The sequence below is a fragment of the Rissa tridactyla genome, chromosome 1 (assembly GCF_028500815.1).
Source record: "Rissa tridactyla isolate bRisTri1 chromosome 1, bRisTri1.patW.cur.20221130, whole genome shotgun sequence".
NCBI lineage: Eukaryota > Metazoa > Chordata > Aves > Charadriiformes > Laridae > Rissa > Rissa tridactyla.
In genome coordinates, this window is record NC_071466.1 from 31,933,436 (window position 1) to 31,954,918 (window position 21,483).

Genomic DNA, 21,483 nt, shown 5'->3' on the forward strand with positions numbered 1-21,483 from the left:
ACTATTTTCATCCTCCCCTTTTCTTTAATTCATTTTCACTCACTAAATAATTTTTGCAAAGGTTTGTGTAGTGAATCTTACCCGTTTCACTGGGTTTTCTCAGAAGAGTTAAATGCACTTTCTCCTGCCCTAATCCCAATCAAAGCCAAGATAGAACCTTTTACATTTTTCAGGAAGATGATGTTAGTACTTCTCCCCCAGCCTTGCTGTGGCCCCAAAGCTCTAGCATCACCAGCAGGAAAGCCCAAAGCTGCTGGAGGGCATACCTGGCCCTGAGTATGCCCACTCTGATGGCTGCTGTCTGGATAATTTGAGTTTTTTGAGGCTAGTGAAAGCCTGACAAAGTGTGTGAGTGACCCTGAGTCAAGATATTTAGTAAGTTAAAGACACTTTTCATAACCATGTTCATTTCTGTATCCCCACAGACACCCCAAAAGGCTCTTCACGATGACTGCCGGCCTGGAGAAAGCCTGCCACCGGTGCATATCGAAAATTGCCAGCAATGGTAAGGCAGTTCTGGTAGTAATCGCCTTCTGTATTTAAGCAGCCCTGCCACTAGACCGGGTATATAAAGGAATTAAGACGATACCAAGTCCCACCTGAATCTTCCACTGAAGTTTCCTTTTCTTCCCTCCTTTCTGAGGTATTTCCTTTCCTAGGCAATTTTGGATGGAGCGCACAACAGTAACTCTATCCTGACAGCACCTGCTTGTCGCAGTATTTGGATTGTAGCAGACCAGCGTAAAATTTCAAACAAATACAAACACCACCAAATACCTAAATATGGGCTGCAGCAGACCACCTACGCAATATAATGTGTCTGTCTCCTGTTTCAAGTGGTACCTTACATGTAGTTCCGCAGAAGTATCTGCAGGGGAAACCACCTGGGAAAGAGCAGCGCAGCCAGCCTGGGAACAAACTCCCCCAGCAGCAATTCCTGCAACGCAAAAGTGCTGCCAGCTTGTGTGCTGACACGGGGACACGAGGTCGGTGACAGGGTATGGTCAGGATAGCCCCCCCCCTGCCCTTTCACTCAGAGGCAGCTGGAGCAGGGTCTTCTTCCCTCCACTTGCCCAGCCCCTGGCACAATGGCCACTGCAGGCACGGGTAGCCCTCCTAAGCCAGCCACATGTTGTGGGTAGGAAGCATGAGTTATCTGAATGGAGGTCTTCACATGACAGCCTGGGCTCGCTCAGGCTTTAAAGCAGCTGGTCTGTCCCACCCAGGGTGGAGGACACGGAGGGGTGTAAGGAGCCAACAGCTCCTGGGCTGGGTGACCAGCCCAGTTTTCTCTCAGAGGAGCAACCCAGCAGAAAGCTGACCTGGGCTGGGGGCCCTGCAAGCTGAGCAGAGAGGCACAGGACAAACACGCTTCAGGGGTGGCTTTTTGTAAGACCAAGGAAGCAGTATCCTTGGCAGGAGCTTAAAATCCAAGGGTTTTAAAGCAGCTGACTCCCGCTGACTGCGTCTCCTTTTCACTCCGAGTTGCAAGTGCCTTTTGCTTTCACTTCCAGGCAGGAGCAATTTCTAATTCCACTCAAATATGAGAAGAAGAAAGCCCCTTGACCACTCATCATAATTGATACTTCACCCACACTAATTGCTGCATTTCCAGTCCAGGGCTGTTACCTTGGGGTCTTTTATATTGCAGCTTTTGGCTCCACTTGAAAGGCTCTCAAAGTTCACAACAAACTTTTATTAATGATTAAGCCCCTTAACTCCTTGCTGCCTTACAACCCTTCAGAGAAAACCAAGCCAGAGCGACAGACAGCCCTGGCCTGGGTTCAAACCAGGCCCACCCACAGGAACCCGGCACAGACAGGGAAGGAGAGGACATTTTCTGGCACGCTTTTCCATGCTCGTCATTGCCCCAGGGGAAACGAGGGCCGGAGAGTGATGAACACTGAGGGGTGAGGAGCGTGACCAGACGAGCCCCTTGGAGCAGGACCGGGCTGACGTGGGCTCCCTCACACCCTACAGAAAGGACGTGCAGGTGGCGTTTGGCCCCTTGGTGAATATCACAATTAAAAAAAGGCAAAAGTGGTATTTTCTATTATTTTTGTTCCTACCTGTTACAAGCAAAATGTCAGTGTTCCCGGTTGGTATTAAATCACCACTGGGACTTTAATGATGACAGAAAAAATAAATGATCTTTCTGAATTTTGTTTTTTGAAAGAAAGGGATTAGTTCCGATCTCATCTATGCTCTCTTACACCAGGAGCACCCTCTTGCGAACCCACAAAGTTACCCATGAGTAAGGCAACTCAGAAACACCATTCCAGGAAACTCATTTTCTTTAGGCTTTCATTACATTTACGTTCAAAATCAGCTCAGCTTTAGCTATGGATCAGCTAATGCGTCCAAAATTGATTTTCTGTTCATTAAAATGCAAACCCTCCTGAATTGCAGCGACACTTAACTTCACTTTTTCTCATCATCCTGTGTATATTTTTCCAAGAGCGTTTCAGCACAGCCCCACATTTGTACCTATGGTCTCCTGATATTTAAATTACTCCGAAGAGGCAACCTACCTGTGCAGCGTAATTTGAATTCTTTTCATTCTTGGTACAGAAATTTAAGTTCAGAACATTAGGGCAGTCTTTAACTAAATGATAAAAAAAAAAGAAAGCTAATCCACTACTCTGGGTCTATTGCCAAGCAAACTGGTGGATCTTTATGTGATCTTTATGTAATGCCTAAATCTTGTTTTAAAAGTACATCTGGGAATTAATCACAAGGGGCCAAATCCAGTACTTAGACCATGGCATAAGTGTAGTTCAGTAGCTAGAGACATGGCATAAAATTCAGACAAGTGGCTCTGCAATATTGCCTAACCCCCAAATCACCTACATCTACATCTACAACTACATCTACATCTACATCTGCATCTGCATCTGCATCTATGTCCTCCCCATCTTGAATATTCCCAGATTACTGGCACCTCCTTATTCTACACCATTTCTGATGAGCAGCATTGCTGCATTGCTGGTGTCAGTGCTGGAACCTGGAACTTAAATTTTAGGTGGTGTGACGCTGGCATAACTTATCTGGGTACCAAAGTACTATTTCACAGTAACACAACCTTGCCTAAGCAAACAGCAATGGCCTGCAGCAAACACCTGGTGGCCCTGAGCTTGGATTTGGTCTGCAAGTCAGTTTTATCACACTTCCCCTGCCTCCTACGGTGGCTTTGCATGGGACTGGAGACCTCCATGGGAATGGTTGTTCCTTACACTGAATCTTCCAGCTGATGAGCATCTAGTTTGGTCAAGGGATTAAATCACCCTAAGGGTGGGATTCCTGCCATTTGTCCCAAGATACTATTCCGTCAATAAATCTCCTTGCTATGGCACTTAACCTCATTGACAGAGCGATCTTTGTTTCTGCTCAAATTCATCTCAGGTCTCTACCTTCATAGCTCTTTGGATCACTCACAGGTCCATTTTTGAGTGCTCAAACCTTGCTGTGATTTTCTCTCATTTGGCCATTGGCTAGCCAAGCTGAACAGATTTAATTATTTTCCTTCAAAGTTAGCTCATTCAAGTCTTTTCTGCATACCCCATCTGATACAGTGACATTTTCCTGTCTCTCAAAAGCCCAGGAGGACACGCAGTATCCACGATTACCAAACCCACAGGCAGACTCATCCCTGGTCTGTAAAACGTATGATCTTGCTGGAGCTGGTTCCCCAGAGAGATCCATTCAGATTTGCTTTGCCACTGTAGCACCCGCACACCCTGCATCCTTTCTTTTCTCCAAGTCCCTGTCAATACTGCAGAGGACTCCCGCAGATACTGTGAAGGAATAAAACGCGGATGAAAGTATCCGCTACCCATCTGCACCCCAGCCTGTTACACCGCTGGTGTCCATGCTGCTGTACAGCACACCGTGACACTCCTTGCTAAGCACTTGCTTGCACTACCATCTGCATCTGCCTCAGGGCATGATCAGTCCCAGGGCTGGGGCCAACTGACCCGAATTTGCTCACATCCAGACTGCTGAGAGTCAGCCCCCTTCGGAGCACAGTTCCCACGGGGCACCTAAAGGGAGTACTGCGAGATTACACCTGGAGTTTTGCTCCTCAGCTTGCTCATGAAGATAAATCCTGGGGTAACTGCAGAATTTGTTTGGAAGCTGGTACCATCTCATTTTAAAACAAAATAAAAATCCTTTTTTATCAGGAACCTGACAGGCTATAGAACAAACAGCATTTGGGAGTGTTGGAAATGTACACAACACTTCATTTATTACTGTATTTATTATCAGAGAGCTTGTCACACACTCTACTGAGTAGGTTGCACTACAGCTGTATTAGCATACTACTGAAGAAGAGTGGGTAGGTTGAGATTTATACTCATAAATCACTTCTGAAAATCCCGTGAGAACTCTTCTTACCTGAAAAGAAAGAAACTTTTCCCTGTCTTCAAAGTAAACAGGGACAGCATGAGCTGATTTGAAACTTCCAAGTGCGTGGAAAAATCATGGCAGCAAAATGAAGTCTGAGGAGCCCAGAGGTGAACTGGTGTCACGTCCAATCCCGCCTCCAGATCCATCCCACATGCCAAAGGACAAGTCACCTGCTGCGTGCCCCGAGGCCAGGCACATAACTGGGGATGGAGACGAAGGGAGTAGCAGAGGGAGGGGAGCAGAGCGGCAGTGCAGGGACATGGCTATGGAAGATGTCACGGCTCAGGCGTCCGATAGAAGAGAGACCATGACGTACAGCCGTAATGTTAATGGCGATTTCAAATTCATTTACTTCTGTGGGGAGACCCTGGCAGGAGTAACTCAGCAAAATAGCAGATTCATATCAGCTGACTGTCCTGCTGGGCAAGAGACACAAAATCTGCACCCACTGATCTGATTTTGGTGCCCACAGATTTCAAGGAACGTGCAAGATATACAGCTACTTCCTCTCCTCTTCCTCTTTTATGATCCCAGACATGAGCTCTTCGCCCATTTCCTGGCACGTTAGGACTCCTTCACTAATGCCTCCCAAAGCAGGACTTTACCAGTGCCCCACCACGCGCTGCCCTGGCAGTGCAGAGCTCGGGAGCATCCTGCCTGATGACCTGACACCAGCTTTGCGGAGCAGATGTCCTCCTGAGCCATGCCTGGAAACACTTCCCTCACCCGGTTGTGTTTTTAGACACCACCAGTCCTTTTTTGCTACTTTTTCTAGGAATGGGTCCAGGGGTTTCTCTGACCAGCCTGTGAGGCAATATCACCGACTTAAAAATATCACAAGCCCCACATGTGGAACTGCACAGATAGATAGCAGCGTCCTCTCTGCAGAGCTGTGCGGCCTTGCGGCACATACCAATTTCTTGAGCAATTTGTCTTTGGACCAGAACGGGGCAGCACAACCCAGACAAATGCAGGCAGAGAGCGCGCGTGTCCTGAACTGAGCAGCGTTTCTGTGAAAACCCCACACGTTTCGGGGAAAAGAGTCTGTAGTGTTGCTAGCGGCACCAGGAGAGCCCTGCCAGTTGTGTAGTCAATTGTTGAGAGTCTCACTTTGTTAAACATGGATCTGGAAGCCTTCCCAGACTATGCATCTGCCCCTCCAATTCGAGACCTAAGAGGCTGTAGCTGAATGGGGAGATAATGAGCAAATACATTCCCAGCGACTGCTTTGGGAGGGGAATTAATGAACCATTATCTTTTTCTCTTGAGCTCCGAGTGGTCCCTACCTCCCATTTCTCCCCTCCAAAATCAAGCTATTGGGTAGAGGCTAGACACAAGCAAACACGGACACCTGTGTGCCAGATGCGCAGCCCCATGCATACGTGGCCCCCCCCCGAGCCTTTTACAGAGCTCACCGCAGCGTCCCTCCCCGGGGGTCAGACAGACCATGCGCTGCATGATTAAGAAATGACATGATGCCTCCTCCTAACAGGCTCCTGACGTCTTGCCCGTGCAGCAAGGGCAGAAGCAGGAGGTGGCTATGAAACCCTGGGCAGAGGGGTGATGCTGCTCCAAGAGCGGTGCCGTGATGGCAGGACTTACACCAGGCAGTCGATGCAGCTCCTGCAGACCTGAACTGCACTCACTAGGACACCAGATAAATGAGTTGCCCAGGCTGTGGGCACTATTTGCAGGTGATGTTCCTAAGCGTGTTGCAAGCCCAACTCAGCTACAATACCAATGCTTCCAAATGTGAAAATAATAGTCTAGATCACGTAACGGCAAGAGGACCTAGCGTGAAATGTGACATGTGGTGAAAAGGGAGGCTCTAGGCGGAGTTGTTCTAATGAGAGCCTGCCAGTGTTTGAAAGAGCTTAGTCAAGTGTAGGACGCTATTCAAGCAGAGGAAGAATTTCTGTACTGTGCAGCACTCAAGAGATAGGAGCGCCTGAGCAAAAATGTGTGAGAGAGAGAGACCGGCCGACGAGGAGAGGAGGAGGGGGTCGCACAAAGGAACAGAAGTGCTTTCTTCATCTCAGAATATCTTCAGTCTCTACCAATTGATAGAGATAACAAACATGCTACTTCTGAGAGAGACGTCTCTCCAGCACTGAAGTGTAAGATCCTCGTTCTCTGCGGAGAAAACACAAGCAGCGTGTGGGGGATGGTGTGTTCCCATGAAAACTGTCTGTGAGTTAGAAAGCCTGGTGGCTCTGCCCTGAATGTTGATGCCGCTCCTGTGTCCTCTGTCTCAGTTTCTCCTTCTGTAAAATGGAGGCAAGGATGTTTCCCTTTTCCTCTGAGATGCCCTGAGGTGGCAATGTTTTGGCAGCGCTGCAGAGTTTCCCAGAGCAGCACTGTACGCAGGGTGCTGGCAGTGTCCCCGCTCCTGCGCGGCGAGAAGGACGCCATTCGCCTCGCAAAGGTCGCAGTCTTCTGGCACAGGGAACCGCGTGACACAGTTTGCCTGGGGATGGGCTGGTCCCAAACCAACCCCAAAGGCTTGCTCCAAGATTCTTTTCACAAGCCTCCAAGGAGACATCCTACTCCTTTCCTCACCCATGCTCTTCTCAGTCCCTCTGCAATCTATGCCCACCTCCGCTTACTGCCCTTTTGCCTCCTTAGGCATCCACTTGCAGATTGAGCCATTTGCAGAAGTGCTCTGCAGGGATGCTCGCCACAGAATGTCCTCATTACATTTTACTCTCATTTTGCAGGGCAGCGTTTCACTTTAATATTGCCAAGTGTTCACGATTAGGCACAGAGGTGACGGCTCTTATAAGACGGGCTGCTCACAGTGTTCTCGACGCTATTGTTTCTCACTTTCTGCAAAGGTAAGCAGTCATCCTCTGCAGCATCAGGCTGTGCTGGGAAAATATCAGGGCTCAGATACACCAGCAGCTCTCTGGAGAGTAACTAAGCACCTCAGATCCACTCATCTGCAGGAACAGTCTATGTGCACCCCTAAGAGCATCCTTCCATGCAGCTTAAGCTGATCTATCCCAATGACAAGTCCCACTCCTTGCCGCGGGGCTGCTGCCTTTGTGTTCATCAGCTAAGCTGGGTTAGACCAGCCAGAAACTATCCACATCTGCAACAAAGACAGTTTATTTAGCTATCACTGAAAACTAAGTGCAATGGCATTAAAGCTGCTATTTGCTTAGCAAACAGATACGGCTCATCAGTTGCCATGGATAAGCTGATGCAAAGTTACTTGTTACTGCACAGTCACCTGGCAGTGCCTCTGAAGCTGATGCAGGCTAAGCCAGCAGTGGCTGAGTCCTTGCCCTTGCAATAAGACAGCTAGAAGTAACAGCAACAAAAGCAGTTTGTGCCTCTCACTGCTTTTCTCCTGATGCAAGGCCTAACAACGTATGAGTTAAAAAATGAAAGCTCGAGCTCTGGGAAAGTGATAAACCACTTGCTGGTCTCATCATCTCAAACGCTGCACCATAAATGAGATATTCCCACCCCATTGAGTGCGCTGCATTTCTTGCTACGCAACTTTATGGATAAACAGCATCTGTAAAGCATTGGATGGAATCTCTGGTCTCTAAACTTCAACCAGCCCCCATAACGCTCTCTTTCTTTTCTCATTCACAGCATGCTTTATATTTGGGCTCCTCGCTTTCCTTGCCTTACCACTCTCCATGACTTTTACAGGTGAGTTGACTGCTAAAGCAATTTAAAAAAAGGAAATTCCCAGCACTGCGTGGCAGGTTAACGCATCTGGTGGGAGTAAGGAGTTTGAAAATTTAGAAGTTTCCAACTGTTAAGCCTGTGTGTCGGTACTTTAGCTTCAACAGAATCCCAGCCCACACTGCATGGCAGGGAGGAAGCAGTGCTTGAATTCTGACCCTATTTGTCTTAAATACCCCTCCAGTGTGTCTTACCTTAATACAGGGCTCCGTCTGTGGGAGGAAGCTTAGAAGCTGACATATGAGAAGATTTCATTAATCAGGATCCCTCTGCATTAACTGCACTGCAAAAATCTTAGAAGCGTAGGGCTGGAAGGGAAGAAGAGATGATCTAGGCTGCTATTTCTCCACCTTTTTGAAAGTGAGACCTGGTTTTTGGCTGATCTGTCTCTGTATAACCCCCCAAAGGCTGCATTTGTGAGTAGCATTTCAAGATCAAATATTTAAGAAAGGAAAGGAAAATCCTTTGAGCTGCAGAATTTTATACATTTTTTAAACCGCATAAGGCTCTGCATTCCTTAACCACCACCTTTTCCTTACCATTAACATAGAAGTTTTAATTTTTTTTTTTTTTTAAATTTGAGCATTTTCTAACACTTCATTGCTCCCTTTGGGCCTTTCACATCCTCCACATGGGTTGCAACTCCCACTTGAGAAACACCGGTAGAGACACCAGCCCTCCTCCGCTTTCAGACAGGCTCGCATGCTCATGGCATCCCTGACAGATGTCTGACTTGCCCTTGCTCAAGGAAATTCCACGGCTTCCCAAGGAGCCTATTTCAGCATTTTATTGCTCTCACAGACAAAATATTTTTCCCCATATCCAACCTAAATCTTCCCTATGGCAAATTAAACAGATTACAGCCTGTCCTACCCACCGTGGTCACAAAGACATATTGGTCACCGTCCTACCCAAGAGAACCTTTGAACTGTTTGAAGGCTGCTATTATAACCCCACTCCACCTTCTCTTTTTTTCCAGAGATCTCAAAAACCTACTTCTTTCATCCTGACCTCACAGGTCGCTGCTTCTGTAGCTTTTTTTTTTTACATTTTTGCCTCCCTCCTTTGGCCTCTGGCCAATGTAACTATTCTGCCCACCCCCCCACCCCCCACTCCCCACCCAAAAACCAAAAAGATGGAACACAGGACTCCAGCTGAGACCTGAGCAATGAGCAGTGCAGAATAATTAGCTCCTCTGTTTAACGTGCAGGATTCCTGTAAACCCACCTCAAAATGAAAGATGCGCTCTCTGCATCAACTCATTGGCTCCAATTTAGTTTATGGTACATTGTAAACCCAGATGGTTTTTGGCAGTGCTGCTCCCTATCAGACATTTCTCATTTTTTATTTACATTGAAGTTTTCTCTCCTATACACGGTTTATCGGCTATTCAGCTTTATCGGTTGTCATCTTGCAGATTTTGGATGTCTTTTTCCAGTGTATCCAGATCACTTTGAATTTTAAGTTCCGTCCTTAAAAGCGCTCACAATCATTCCAGATGGGTGTCCTTGAGAAATTGCTCACCTTCTGCCTCGTTATTCATGGAAGATGGTGCAAACGAAAGACGGTTCAAGGCCAGGCTGGATGGGGCTTTGAGCAACCTGGCCTAGTGGGGGGTGTCCCTGCCCATGGCAGGGGGTTGGAAATGAACTTTAAGGTCCCTTCCAACCCGAACCATTCTATCATTATATAAATGAACTCTATGTGCAGATGCTGTGGGCAAGATGCATCCCACCTAGATGTGGACTGTCCGCATCTGTAACTAAGCTAAGTGCCATGAGTTGCCTTTGCAGGCAGTTAAGAGAAAAGGGTGTTTCTGACAATAAAAGTCCCATACCCTCTTTTAAGTGTCTGCGTTGAGATGAAATGACTTTTAAGGGAGTCGGGACACCTAGCCTGTTGGCATGTATAGTTGGCCAAACCCATAAAAAAAATTGTTCAGCTAAAGGTTGATGCAGCTTCCTTTATCTGGGGCCTTCCGAGTACCAGTGATGACTGTGGTAGGATTCTGATTAGGACGTCCTAATTAGGAATTAGGGAGTTCTAATGAGGGATTAAGGAGCAATTAGAAAGTAGGGAAATGGACTGAACTGTTACATCTCAACACTTAGGCTCTTATGCTTATCCATGACTTAAAATTGCTATTTATCCCTTAAGAGGATTTTAGCTTTTCCCCAGGCTGAATATGCCTGAGCTGTGGAATAGGGGTGGGAAAGTATAATTCAAAGTGTGGTACGGCTTGCATGCATATTAACAGCCAGCCTTCTGGAAGTGAATCCAGGACTGGAATCTGACCACTTACAAATATAATTTCCTAGGAATATTTCATAATATCTTTAAGATCAGTGAGAACTGGAAAGTATACGGTAAGATATTAGCCTGGAGCTCTGGGTATCTCCTGCATCAGATATAGAGCCCTTTTTTTTTTCACAATTTAGTGAAATTAAGAGATAATGTCACCGTAATATAGTGTTGTCAGAGGATATTGGTTTCCTGCAGCTACATATCTGCAAAGGCATTTTTAGGAAAATGAAATGTCAAGGAAAATACAGATATTTATTATGCAAGAAAAAGCCTCTGATTTTTTGATAACATTCTGTTACCACGATCTCAGAGAATAACTTGCTGATGTGCCTCCAGTCATTTTGGCTCTTGCTTTCTGCAGAGGAAAACTGTGAGATATTTTCAGATGTTAACAAATAAATTATAATAATATTTGTTAAAACTCAGAGATGAATAACTGGTAGCTCTGGTAATAATTACACACTAATATTATACACTTCTAAAATTTGGGAGTACTGTAAATCACAGTATAAGTCAAGACATATGAAAAGGACTCAGCAAATTTTCCAGGCTCCAGACTTGTGACATCATTTAAGCCACAGATTGTTTAGCAGCTTTCTAAATTTTACTTGCAAAGACGATCCCCTTTTTTTCACTTAACACTCAAAAAATAGAGCGAGCTATGGAAGGACCTTATAAACTTTTTCTGAGAATTTCTTTTAGTTTCCGGGACAGTGAAGGATTGCTCCCAATAACACATTTTTGTACATTGTCCAGACTGCCTTTATACACAGTGTTCCCCAGGGGTAGCTAAATCGCATTTGAAAGCTGATGACATCATTTTCTCAATAGGCAGTCTAAAATTTTCCCCTGTTTAGATTTAACCCAGTACTACTGCTCATGCTCATATCTACACCAAATAATTCCTCAACTCTCAAGTGCTCCCGGTAGCTGTCTGAAGCCTGTTCTCATACTCTGTCCCTTCACGTGGGAGCCAGTCTTGTTCTTTAGCGACTGTTGTTAACATAATGTCTCCTTGCATTTCAGTCCTTCAGCCACTCACTCATTTCTGTGAGTTTCCGCTGATTTGCTGATATGCTTTCTGATAAAATGACTCCCAGTAGCAATTACTTTGAGATAAATCCTCTGCAGCATCCAGATCCTAGTGTAAAGCCCACACTCCGGGTCCCAACTGAGGTCTGCGCTAAGTGATGGCAGCTGCAGTCATCCACTAGGAACAACTGAAAATGGCCTGGCATGTTGTGTCCTCTGCCTCCTACTAAAAGAGAATCATAGAATCATAGAATCATAGAATCATAGAATTGCTGAGGTTGGAAGGGACCTTTAAGATCATCAAGTCCAACCTTTAACCTACCCTGACAAAAAACACTTCTAAACCATGTCCCTAAGTGCCCCATCTACCCTTTTTTTAAACACCTCCAGGGATGGTGAATCCACCACCTCCCTGGGCAGCCTATTCCAATGTTTAATAACCCTTTCAGTGAAAAAATGTTTCCTAATATCCAATCTAAACCTCCCCTGACGTAACTTGAACCCATTTCCTCTCGTCCTATCACTTGTCACCAGGGAGAAGAGGTCAGCCCCCATCTCTCTACAACCTCCTTTCAGGTAGTTGTAGAGGGTGATAAGGTCTCCCCTCAGCCTCCTCTTCTCCAGGCTAAACAACCCCAGCTCCCTCAGTCGTTCTTCATAAGGTTTGTCCTCCAGACCCCTCACCAGCTTTGTAGCCCTTCTCTGGACACGCTCCAACACCTCAATGTCCCTCTTGTAGCGAGGGGCCCAAAACTGAACGCAGTACTCGAGGTGGGGCCTCACCAGTGCCGAGTACAGGGGGATGATCACTTCCCTAGTCCGGCTCACCACACTGTTCCTGATACAGGCTAGGATGCTGTTGGCCTTCTTGGCCACCTGGGCACACTGCTGGCTCATATTCAGCCGGCTGTCCACCAACACCCCCAGGTCCTTTTCTGCTGGGCAGCTTTCGAGCCACTCTGCCCCAATCCTGTAGCGCTGCATGGGGTTGTTGTGACCCAAGTGCAGGACCTGGCACTTGGCCTTGTTGAACCTCATACCATTGGTCTCAGTCCATCGGTCCAGGCTGTCCAGGTCCCTCTGCAGAGCCAACCTCCCCTCAAGCAGTTCAACATGCCCGCCTGGTTTAGTGTCATCTGCGAACTTACTGAGGGTGCATTCGATCCCCTCATCCAGATCATTGATAAAGATTTTAAAGAGAACCGGCCCCAGCACCAAACCCTGGGGGACACCACTTGTGACCGGACACCAACTGGATTGAACTCCATTTACCACCACTCTCTGGGCACGGCCATCCAGCCAGTTTTGTACCCAGCGAAGAGTACACCTGTCCAGGCCATGAGCAGCCAGTTTCTCCAGGAGAATGCTGTGGGAAACGGTGTCAAAAGCTTTGCAAAAATCCAGGTAGATAACATCCACAGCTTTTCCCTCATCCACTAAGTGGGTCACCTTATCATAGAAGGAGATCAGGTTTGATAGGCATGACCTGCCTTTCACAAACCCGTGCTGACTGGGCCTGATCACCCTGTTCTCCTGCATGTGCTGTGTAATGGCACTGAGGAGGATCTGTTCCATGACCTTCCCAGGCGCCGAGGTCAGACTGACTGGCCTGTAGTTCCCCGGATCCTCCTTCCGGCCCTTCTTGTGGATGGGTGTCACATTTGCCAACCTCCAGTCAGCTGGGACATCCCCAGTTATCCAGGACTGCTCATAAATGATGCAAAGTGGCCTGGTGAGCACTTGCGCCAGCTCCTTCAGTACCCTTGGGTGGATCCCATCCGGAACCATGGATTTGTGCACCTCCAGGTGCTGAAGCAGGTCCCTCACCATTTCCCTTTGGATTACAGGGGCTTCATTCTGCTCCCCATCCCTGTCTTCTAGCTCAGGGCTCTGGGTACTCAGGGAACAACTGGTCCTACTGCTGAAGGCTGAGGCAAAGACAGCATTAAGTACCTCAGCCTTTTCCTCATCCTTGGTCACTATGTTGCCGGCCCCATCTACTAGAGGACAGAGATTATCCTTAGTCTTCTTTTTATTGCTAATATATTTGTAGAAACTTTTTTTGTTGTCCTTGACAACAGAAGCCAGGTTTAGTTCTAGCTGGGCTTTGGCCCTCCTGATTTTTTCCCTACATAGCTTCACTACCTCTTTGTAGTCCTCTTGAGTGGCCTGCCCTTCCTTCCAAAGGCCATAAATCCTCTTTTTTTCCCCTAAGTTGCAACACTAGCTCCCTGTTTAGCCAGGCCGGTCTTTTTCCCTGAAGGTGAGGAGCGGGCACCAGACACCAGATTAGCCATGCTATACAGGAGACCTCCTTTACTATGGGATACATTTTAGCCATTTTCAGCTACCTCAGAAGAGCAAAGCAGCTAAAATGAGCCCAGTGCTGTATTGGCCCCTCATCTCATGGATAATCATGAGTCACAAGGACACTTGGTTAGTAGTGAACTGTTGTAGGCCATGCCACAACACTGCCCAAAACAGTGTCCTTAGAGAAGCTCATATCCTGATCGCTCACGAGTCCTCTTTCCACTTGCCTGGACTTTGTGTCCTGGATCCCACTGCAGTGTTGTTCTGTGGTAGCCAGGAGGTAAAATGTGCAAGTATCTCTGCCTTCCCAAGACTCCCATCTCTTTTTTTTCCTTTGGACACGGTGGAAGCTGTTGGACATCCTTGCTGTGTCTGATCTTGCAAAGGTTGCTGGTTTATTCATTTGGACTCATGCGCTGGTCTGTGTCGTGGTGAGGTTCAATTGCTCTTCACTCTGAACCACAGATTGCTCTGGCTTGCAGGGAGCATTGCACTAGGTGCAGAGCTTTGATTTCTCATGGTCCATATATCCCATCATTAACAGTCAAAGGAAAACATATCTGGTGCTCATAGGAAGGAAGAGCTAGCACTGATGCTCTCCTGCTAGTTTTTGTGTTCCCAAATAAATCAGGCACGTGCTATGTGTGAATTGATTGGCAGTGATGTGTGTGCCTAGATTTCACTGTAACAAATATCAGTGCCTATCCGTCAAATGTCAGTCCATATTTCCTATTCACCCTTAGTGCTGTATCTTTTAAGTTACAACTGTATTACCCCCTTTGACCTCCTCTTCTGCTGTCATATTTGCCTTCAATATTCTCCCAAAACCTACAAAGTACAACTGCCTGTCATTCAAATCCTTCCCAAGACGGACTGCTGTCATATTAGATATATGAAAGGACTCCAAAATAGATTTGTCTGGGAAACAGAATCATAGCTCCATGAAAAAAAAATAATGGCGTGTTTTCTTGATTATTTTGTTTTGGCCTCAAATCAAAATCTCAGTAACACACTGGAAATAGCAATTGCCTAGGTTCCTAAACTGAAATACATTCCCTGAGATCCCTGGCCAGCTGCTGTTGTGGCCAGCTATTACAGGGCCAAGGACTCTGAAAACCCTGGCAGCTGCTTTCTGAAAATGATATAATTTGTGACGATTTCCCTGCTGCCCACCCCTGTAAAGTTGGGAGTCTGAGCAGGTCTCAGTGTTACATAGTGGGAAAATGGACAAAAAAATTACAGCCTTGCAATAGGGGACAAAAAGGGAGAGAGTCCAAATCAGTCTAAGTCCAGCCCTTTTCAATTAAGAGAAGGCTGGTAATAAATACTTAGTGTAGAAGAGTCCTCTGGATTCCATAGCCCTTACACACAGCAGATCACAAGACACTGCCTCGTATCCTATGGCTAATGTAAGATCTACACCAGAACACCTGTATTATGCTACGCAAAGAGCACAGGAGAGGTTCAGGACATCAGCAATGTTCTGGACCAGCAATAGCTGTGGATTTGGTGGGCAAATTGATAAGATAAAGAAGATTACAGCTACAGAAGGCGGCAACCCTGCCCCCCCCCCAACCTCAAACCACTAGTTCTTTCCCGATTCCTCCTTCAGTGTAGTTGTGAACATGGAGACAAGACGTTCCACCTGAGAGATGTTTAGCACTAAGACCACCACATTGCTTTCAGTATCCTGCATCTAGGTAACCCCAATTATTCAGAGAAAAGCCAAAATTTCTCCTTGAAAATGACTTATACAACAAGAAGAAAAGAGAAAATCCTTTCTGTCCTTTGCAACTGATCAGTAGAAGTCCTGAAACATGGGATCAATAACAATAAAATTATAGTGTAATGAACGGTTTAAAACCAACTAAAGATGCCACTAGGTAAGAGACTTGGGCAGGGGATTCATCTCGGCTAACTTTAGATATCTACAGCTGGCTGTCCAGATTCCTTGTATAGCCATGGAGAGAAAGACACACTTTCAGGGCCCAACTCATCTGACCTATTTTAAATGCCTGTCTTAGGATGAGATGAATTGAATTTTACAAGTGTCTATTTCTCACTATTGACTATAAAGAGAGTCTAGGAAACTAGTTCAGATATGGGTGCCTGCATTGCAGACATCTATATTTGGACAGATGAGTCTCTCTGCCCCAGACCTGTATCACAAGCTTCAGTGTCTACTGCCAGCAACATCCTTATACTGTCATACACTCCCTTCCCTAAAACTTACCCAGCTTTCTCTTTCTAGCAGTATATTTGAGGGTTGCCAGGATCCTTGGCTCCATAACAACCAATGCTTTTAGCCTCCAGCAACCCAAACAGCCTGGAAACTTGAGCTTTTGTGGTTCCAGCTGCCTGGGAAGCTAAAATGGTTCCAGGCGCACCCATGGGTGCTGGGTCCCAAGCTTCGAGGCATCTAACTCGGGAACTTGGTACACTTATGAGAGCTAAGGAGCAGGAAAGGCCTGGGAGAAGCTTATTAGAATGTCTTCTTTACACAAACGGTTTTGATTTTCAATGAATTTTCTACTGCTGATGAAAATTTCCTGTCCAGCTCATTCAATCGTTCATTTAACAAAGATGCAGTGGCTGAAGCTAATGACCTGTGTACATGGCTCCGATCAGTAATGCCAGATCAACAGTAATGCTGTTGTTACCTTTGCTCTCCCTCTTCCTTCTCCTGCCTTTCGCTTGTTCCTGGCCCTCACTCGTGTAGCGGCAGATGCAAACCCCTTTTAATTCAGCCCCCATGTCAATAGACACTGGATACAAGTCTTGGGTCTAAGCATTACACTTCACTTACAGTATCTTTACCTTTCACTGTACAGCTTGTTGCACTGTTTGATCACTTGAGATAACAAACATTAATTTTTGCTGTTCAGGAATGAAGTTTTTGGAAGATTGCCCAGTTCAGCCACTAATTCCATTATATCTGTTGGTGGGTGGCGTGATTGGCAGCTTAAAGGTAATGTGCCTTCTGTGTGTGAAATATTTTTGTGCGCCTAGACTTTGACTTGCTAGTTAAGATGTAATGATGGCTCCAGACAGCTATGAGCATGCAGTACTGAAGAGAGCTATCAGGACTGAACTGTGCTTGTTCCAGCACCTAAAGCACCCATCAGTCAAGTGTGACACTAATGAGTTCAGCCTCCAGCGTTGTCCCACACATTGTGGTGTGACTTTCTCCTACATCACAGCATCTGTGCTACCATCCCTACTGAGGGAAATGACTACATAACATGGATGCCTGTGGTAAATGGGGGTTTATTTCCACAGTCTTCCAAGCCTGCTAGACCTTTCTCCTTCATTTTCAGGCACACAGGCTGGACTAAAAGTGAAGTTACTCCCCTAGCTTTGGCAATGCTATAAAACTACAGGTGTTTGTAGATAGTCCTTCACAATTTCAATTTATTCCCACTCTGACCTGGCCAGAAGCAATGACTATGCAGCAGCATGGCTTCCTTCCAGAGTAAATATACCCTTGCATCACAGCAGGGCTTACTAATCTAGCACAGCATTTTCTAACCACAGCTACCTGTCTTCCAGTGGACTGTGCTCACTTATATCTTCACTGAGCCAGAGCCTGGCTGCTTGACAAGCAGAGACACCCCCATATCTGTGTTACACCCTGGTCACTATAAAGCCATAACTCTGCGTTGACTCTAGGGTGAAGGATCGTCCTGTTCTGACAGTCCCCTTGCAGACAGTGTTAACTGGCTTCTAGTGGGCACGAAGAGGCTTGTCACAACAAACTGCAAAGCTACTGTAAGGCTTCTCAGCAGGATTAAGAAAACTGTTTTTTGCCATCCTGATGATGTTCCTGACAAAGGAATGAAAAGGGGAAGAGCTGAAGGGAAAGCTTTGGAACCACACCACGGGGGCACAAAGGGCTAAGAACAGCAAGTGCTGCTTCTGGAGGGAACATCTGTGCTGGTAGCATTGGCTGTCCTACCATAGCTAATGGGGCAGCAGCAACCCAGCTGCTTTCCAGGAGCCCGGCACCGGCAGAGCAGACCTGACAGGTTGTGGCCTAATGTTTCAGTACAGGCAGCCTGTCCCTTGACAGGGAACCTGCTAGTCTCCAACTTGACAGCACTGCATATTGCAGCCAGCAGATGCTGCAGACAGGAGCTAGCTACGTTCCCCTCTGATAAAGTTTCTAGCCCCTTTTCTTTGCCAGAATCGAAAGAAAGGGGAAAGAATATTCCTCTGCAGGTCTCTGCATCCCTTGCACTCCTTCACAGTGGTAACCAAACCGCAGTACATCACTGGGATACGCATCATCCCCCTGAGGACCTTTGCTCAGTAAATAAGTAAATGGAGAAAAAAAAGCAAGTGCTTAATCTTGTTATAAGGAATTTGTTATGCTATGAGTTCTACTGGCAAATGCTTAGTCATTCCATCACACCAGTGGACTTATCCATATAATCAAAGGTTCATTTAATAATAGTTTAGAAAAGAATAGAACAGAACTGAAAGGAAATTTTCATGCTAATTAATTTATGCCTCCATCAAAAACGTTGACTGTTTCTTAGCTATTTCTGGTTTAAAATCAGTTTTTCTCACCCTAAATAAGATGGTAAGTGGGTCAGTTGATATTCCTGCTGATGTCAAATAATTTGGCTTCAACTGACAGCAGGACTGCCTATTTTGCAGTATGGCAATACATTTGGTCAGAATTTGATTGGCCTAACTCATGTATCACCTCATAGTGCTTGATCTGCAGCCAAATTCCGCCTGTCTCAACTCTGCCCTCTCTTACGTTCATCAGACTGCGCCGACTTCACTGAGCAGTACCTTTGCTTGACCTCTGAGAGTTAAAAGGTCAGATAATGGATATTGGATGAAGTCTGAATGAACGCTGTCCTGTGATGGACATAATTTAATGGCAAGTCATTCTGGCCCAGATCTGTACAGATCTGTAGGCTCGTCATCTCTTTCTTTACCACCTCCAGTCTTTTAAAAGGCAGTGGTAACCTACTGATGTTCACCAAGGCAACTGAACCATTCTACAGCATCCACGGAGGCCCGCTGAATTCATGTCAAGCTGCTCCATAAATGCATATTCAGAAGTTATTAACAATGTGAGCAACTGCTAGAATTTGCTTCAGTCACAGCTTGGCAAGGTAATACCCTTAAGAATTAAATGAACTGGTTAGATGCAGTTGAGACTCATAAATCCACCTGGAAGGTTTCTCTGACTTCCTCAAAACCAATGCTCCTCTGTCATTTAACCCCATTCCCATCGCTGAGCTTGGTGAAGCTTGAGTACAGGCAGTTGCCTATGGGCTGAGCTCACCTCAAAGCCAAAGAGCTGCACAGAGCTTCAGATCAAGCCACAGGCCCCCATGTGGAAACTCCAGATCCACTGGCCAGGGAGGTTTACCCCTCCTGTGTGTCATGAGCCTGTCTAAAATAAACGTTCACCTGAGAAGACGCTCTGCTGGTTTGAATAAGCCTACCAGTTTGAGTGCTCAGCTGGATGTGAGACATCCAGTGGAAACACCATTTTTTGCCTATCTTGGTGCTGGGACTTGGATCTCTGTTTCTTACAAACTGGCACCAACATCTGGGCTAGAAAAACAGCTGGTTTTGTGAACAACAATTTAATCCTTTATATGTAATTGAACAGTTTTATAGGGAAGACAAAGAGAATCCTCTTCCCAGGATGTGCTGGATCCTCTTGCTAAGCCCTGCCTCCAGGAAATGGGGCACATGGACTAAAATCTGAAGGAGGCAGAACACATACTCAAATGGGTTTTCCTTAGGCAGTGTTCTCACCATTAATCACTGACTAATGGAGAAGGGAGAGCGTAAAACAAGGGGTGCTCTCCTCTCTCATTTCAAGCAGAAAAATGAGCACAGAATATAACTCTGGGAAAGAGAACACGGCTTGGACACAACGTCCCTCCCCATAGCCACTTATAAATCTACATCTTTTACCTTTCCCTCTGAATTTCATTCCTGGTTGGCCAAGGCAGGTTCCTGCTCAGTTGGTTTCTTAGAGTCCCTTTCCCAAAGACACAGCTCGCTACAGGGACGCTTGCACGGGAACCTGAGTACCCAAAAAGAGGAGTTGCAATTACAACAGCTAGTGCCTTGAGGACTGGGCCAAGTGTTTCAGGTGTAGCAAGATAACAGGTTTCACAACATTTGGCCCAAATCTTTGTTGGGCCCTGTATATACCTCTGCTATAAATCTACTAAAATTAAGAAAGTCATTTAGGGGACAGAAATTTGAAAGCTTCTGTACACTGCAGTCAACCTACCTACATACTTTGCATTGCTAAGACTAAGCTAGACATCTTCTAAGCATTGCTGATGAGTCCTACTGCATTTCCCTGCAGACCAGACCTTCCTAACCTCACGTTATCACAGTATTCCATCATCTTCTCTGCCGGTTCTGATTGAAGGCAGGAATGGAGCAATCTGAGAAAATTATGCTTAACTGAAAAAAAAACTTGACAGAATCATTCCAAGTATCTGAAGCAATTTATTTGGGGTTTAGGTCGAAGTCTAGATCCTTCATAATTTTATTTAAGCTGATTCACCTATAAAGCCATGGAAAATAGACTTAGGAGAGACAAATCCACCCACTACAAGGCAGGAACTACTCTACTTAAGTCATTTAGCAGTTAGTCTAATCTGTTCTTAAAAGTCTCCAGCGTGGGAGCTGCTGCCATCTCCCTACACAATCTGTTCTCGTGCCTTTCCATCCTTACCATTGGCAAGTTTTTTCCCATGTCTGGCCTAAATCTCCCTGGTGAATAAACTGTAGGGGGAAAAATGCATTATTTTCCAGCAGGATCTGCCTCATTTGTGGCTCCTCAGCTTTCTTTTACGTGATTTTCCCACACCCAAATTTAATTTGGCCCAAAGGCTGGCAGTGGCCAGAAGGTGTTCAGACTTTCCGCAGACAATTTATTTATTCCCTTTTCTCCCCCAATGCCTCCAGGTGACTCTCCTGCTGTACGACTCAACCAGGATGAGGCAGCTGCTTTCCAAGTCTGTTGTGATTGATGATGATGACGACGACGAATATCCCTGGAGGCAGAATGCTCACAAGTACTACATCCATCTAACCCTCAGCCTTTTCCTCTTTCTCTGGTTCATTCTTGGGAACTACTGGGTTTTTTCTGTGTACCTGCCAAATTTCATCCCACCTTTCCATCAGCCTCAGGATTACTGTGACAAAACCCTGTACATTTTTGCTGTTGGTGTTCTCATTATTAGCCATACTGTTCTCTTTCTCCTTATCTTTTGTAGCTGCTGCATATATTGTTTTTCCAGGCAAAGATACTCCTCTGAGGAAGACTAAATGCCACATAAATGAAGCCCCAGATGTTTGGGAAAGAGTGTACAACAAAGGACAGGCAATAACTCACTCTTGTGTACATCTTTGTTGTACTATATATATGTATGATAGCAGTCAACTGCAAGAGGAAATTGTAAAATACAGTGCCATCTGGAAATAGCTAAGCTGGAATACAGCATAGTCAATGTAAAACTGCTGCTACAGATGCCACGGTGCGCTCTTGCTAACTTCTACATCCCTTTTTTAACTGTTGGATATTCTATTTGGAGTAAGCTCTTGCAGATGGCAAACTCCTCTAAAACCAGGGCCCCTTGTGTTATTTCAGCATAATACATCTTCGCCTATAAAAGAAGCCATGTTGTCCTCTTCGCTGGGATCTGAACATCTCTGTAGCCTTGCTGAGGTATGTTACTG

The 21,483-nt window shown here is 45.9% G+C and overlaps 1 protein-coding gene across 1 annotated transcript; it reads left to right on the forward strand.

Moving 5' to 3' along the window:
* Window positions 1–447: 447 nt before the first annotated feature.
* TMEM272 (transmembrane protein 272) lies at window positions 448–21,072 on the forward strand. Its single transcript, XM_054212336.1, has 4 exons — window positions 448–505; window positions 8,011–8,070; window positions 16,638–16,720; window positions 20,710–21,072. The coding sequence occupies exons 1-4, from the start codon at window positions 448–450 to the stop codon at window positions 21,070–21,072; spliced, it is 564 nt and encodes a 187-aa protein (XP_054068311.1).
* Window positions 21,073–21,483: the final 411 nt, after the last annotated feature.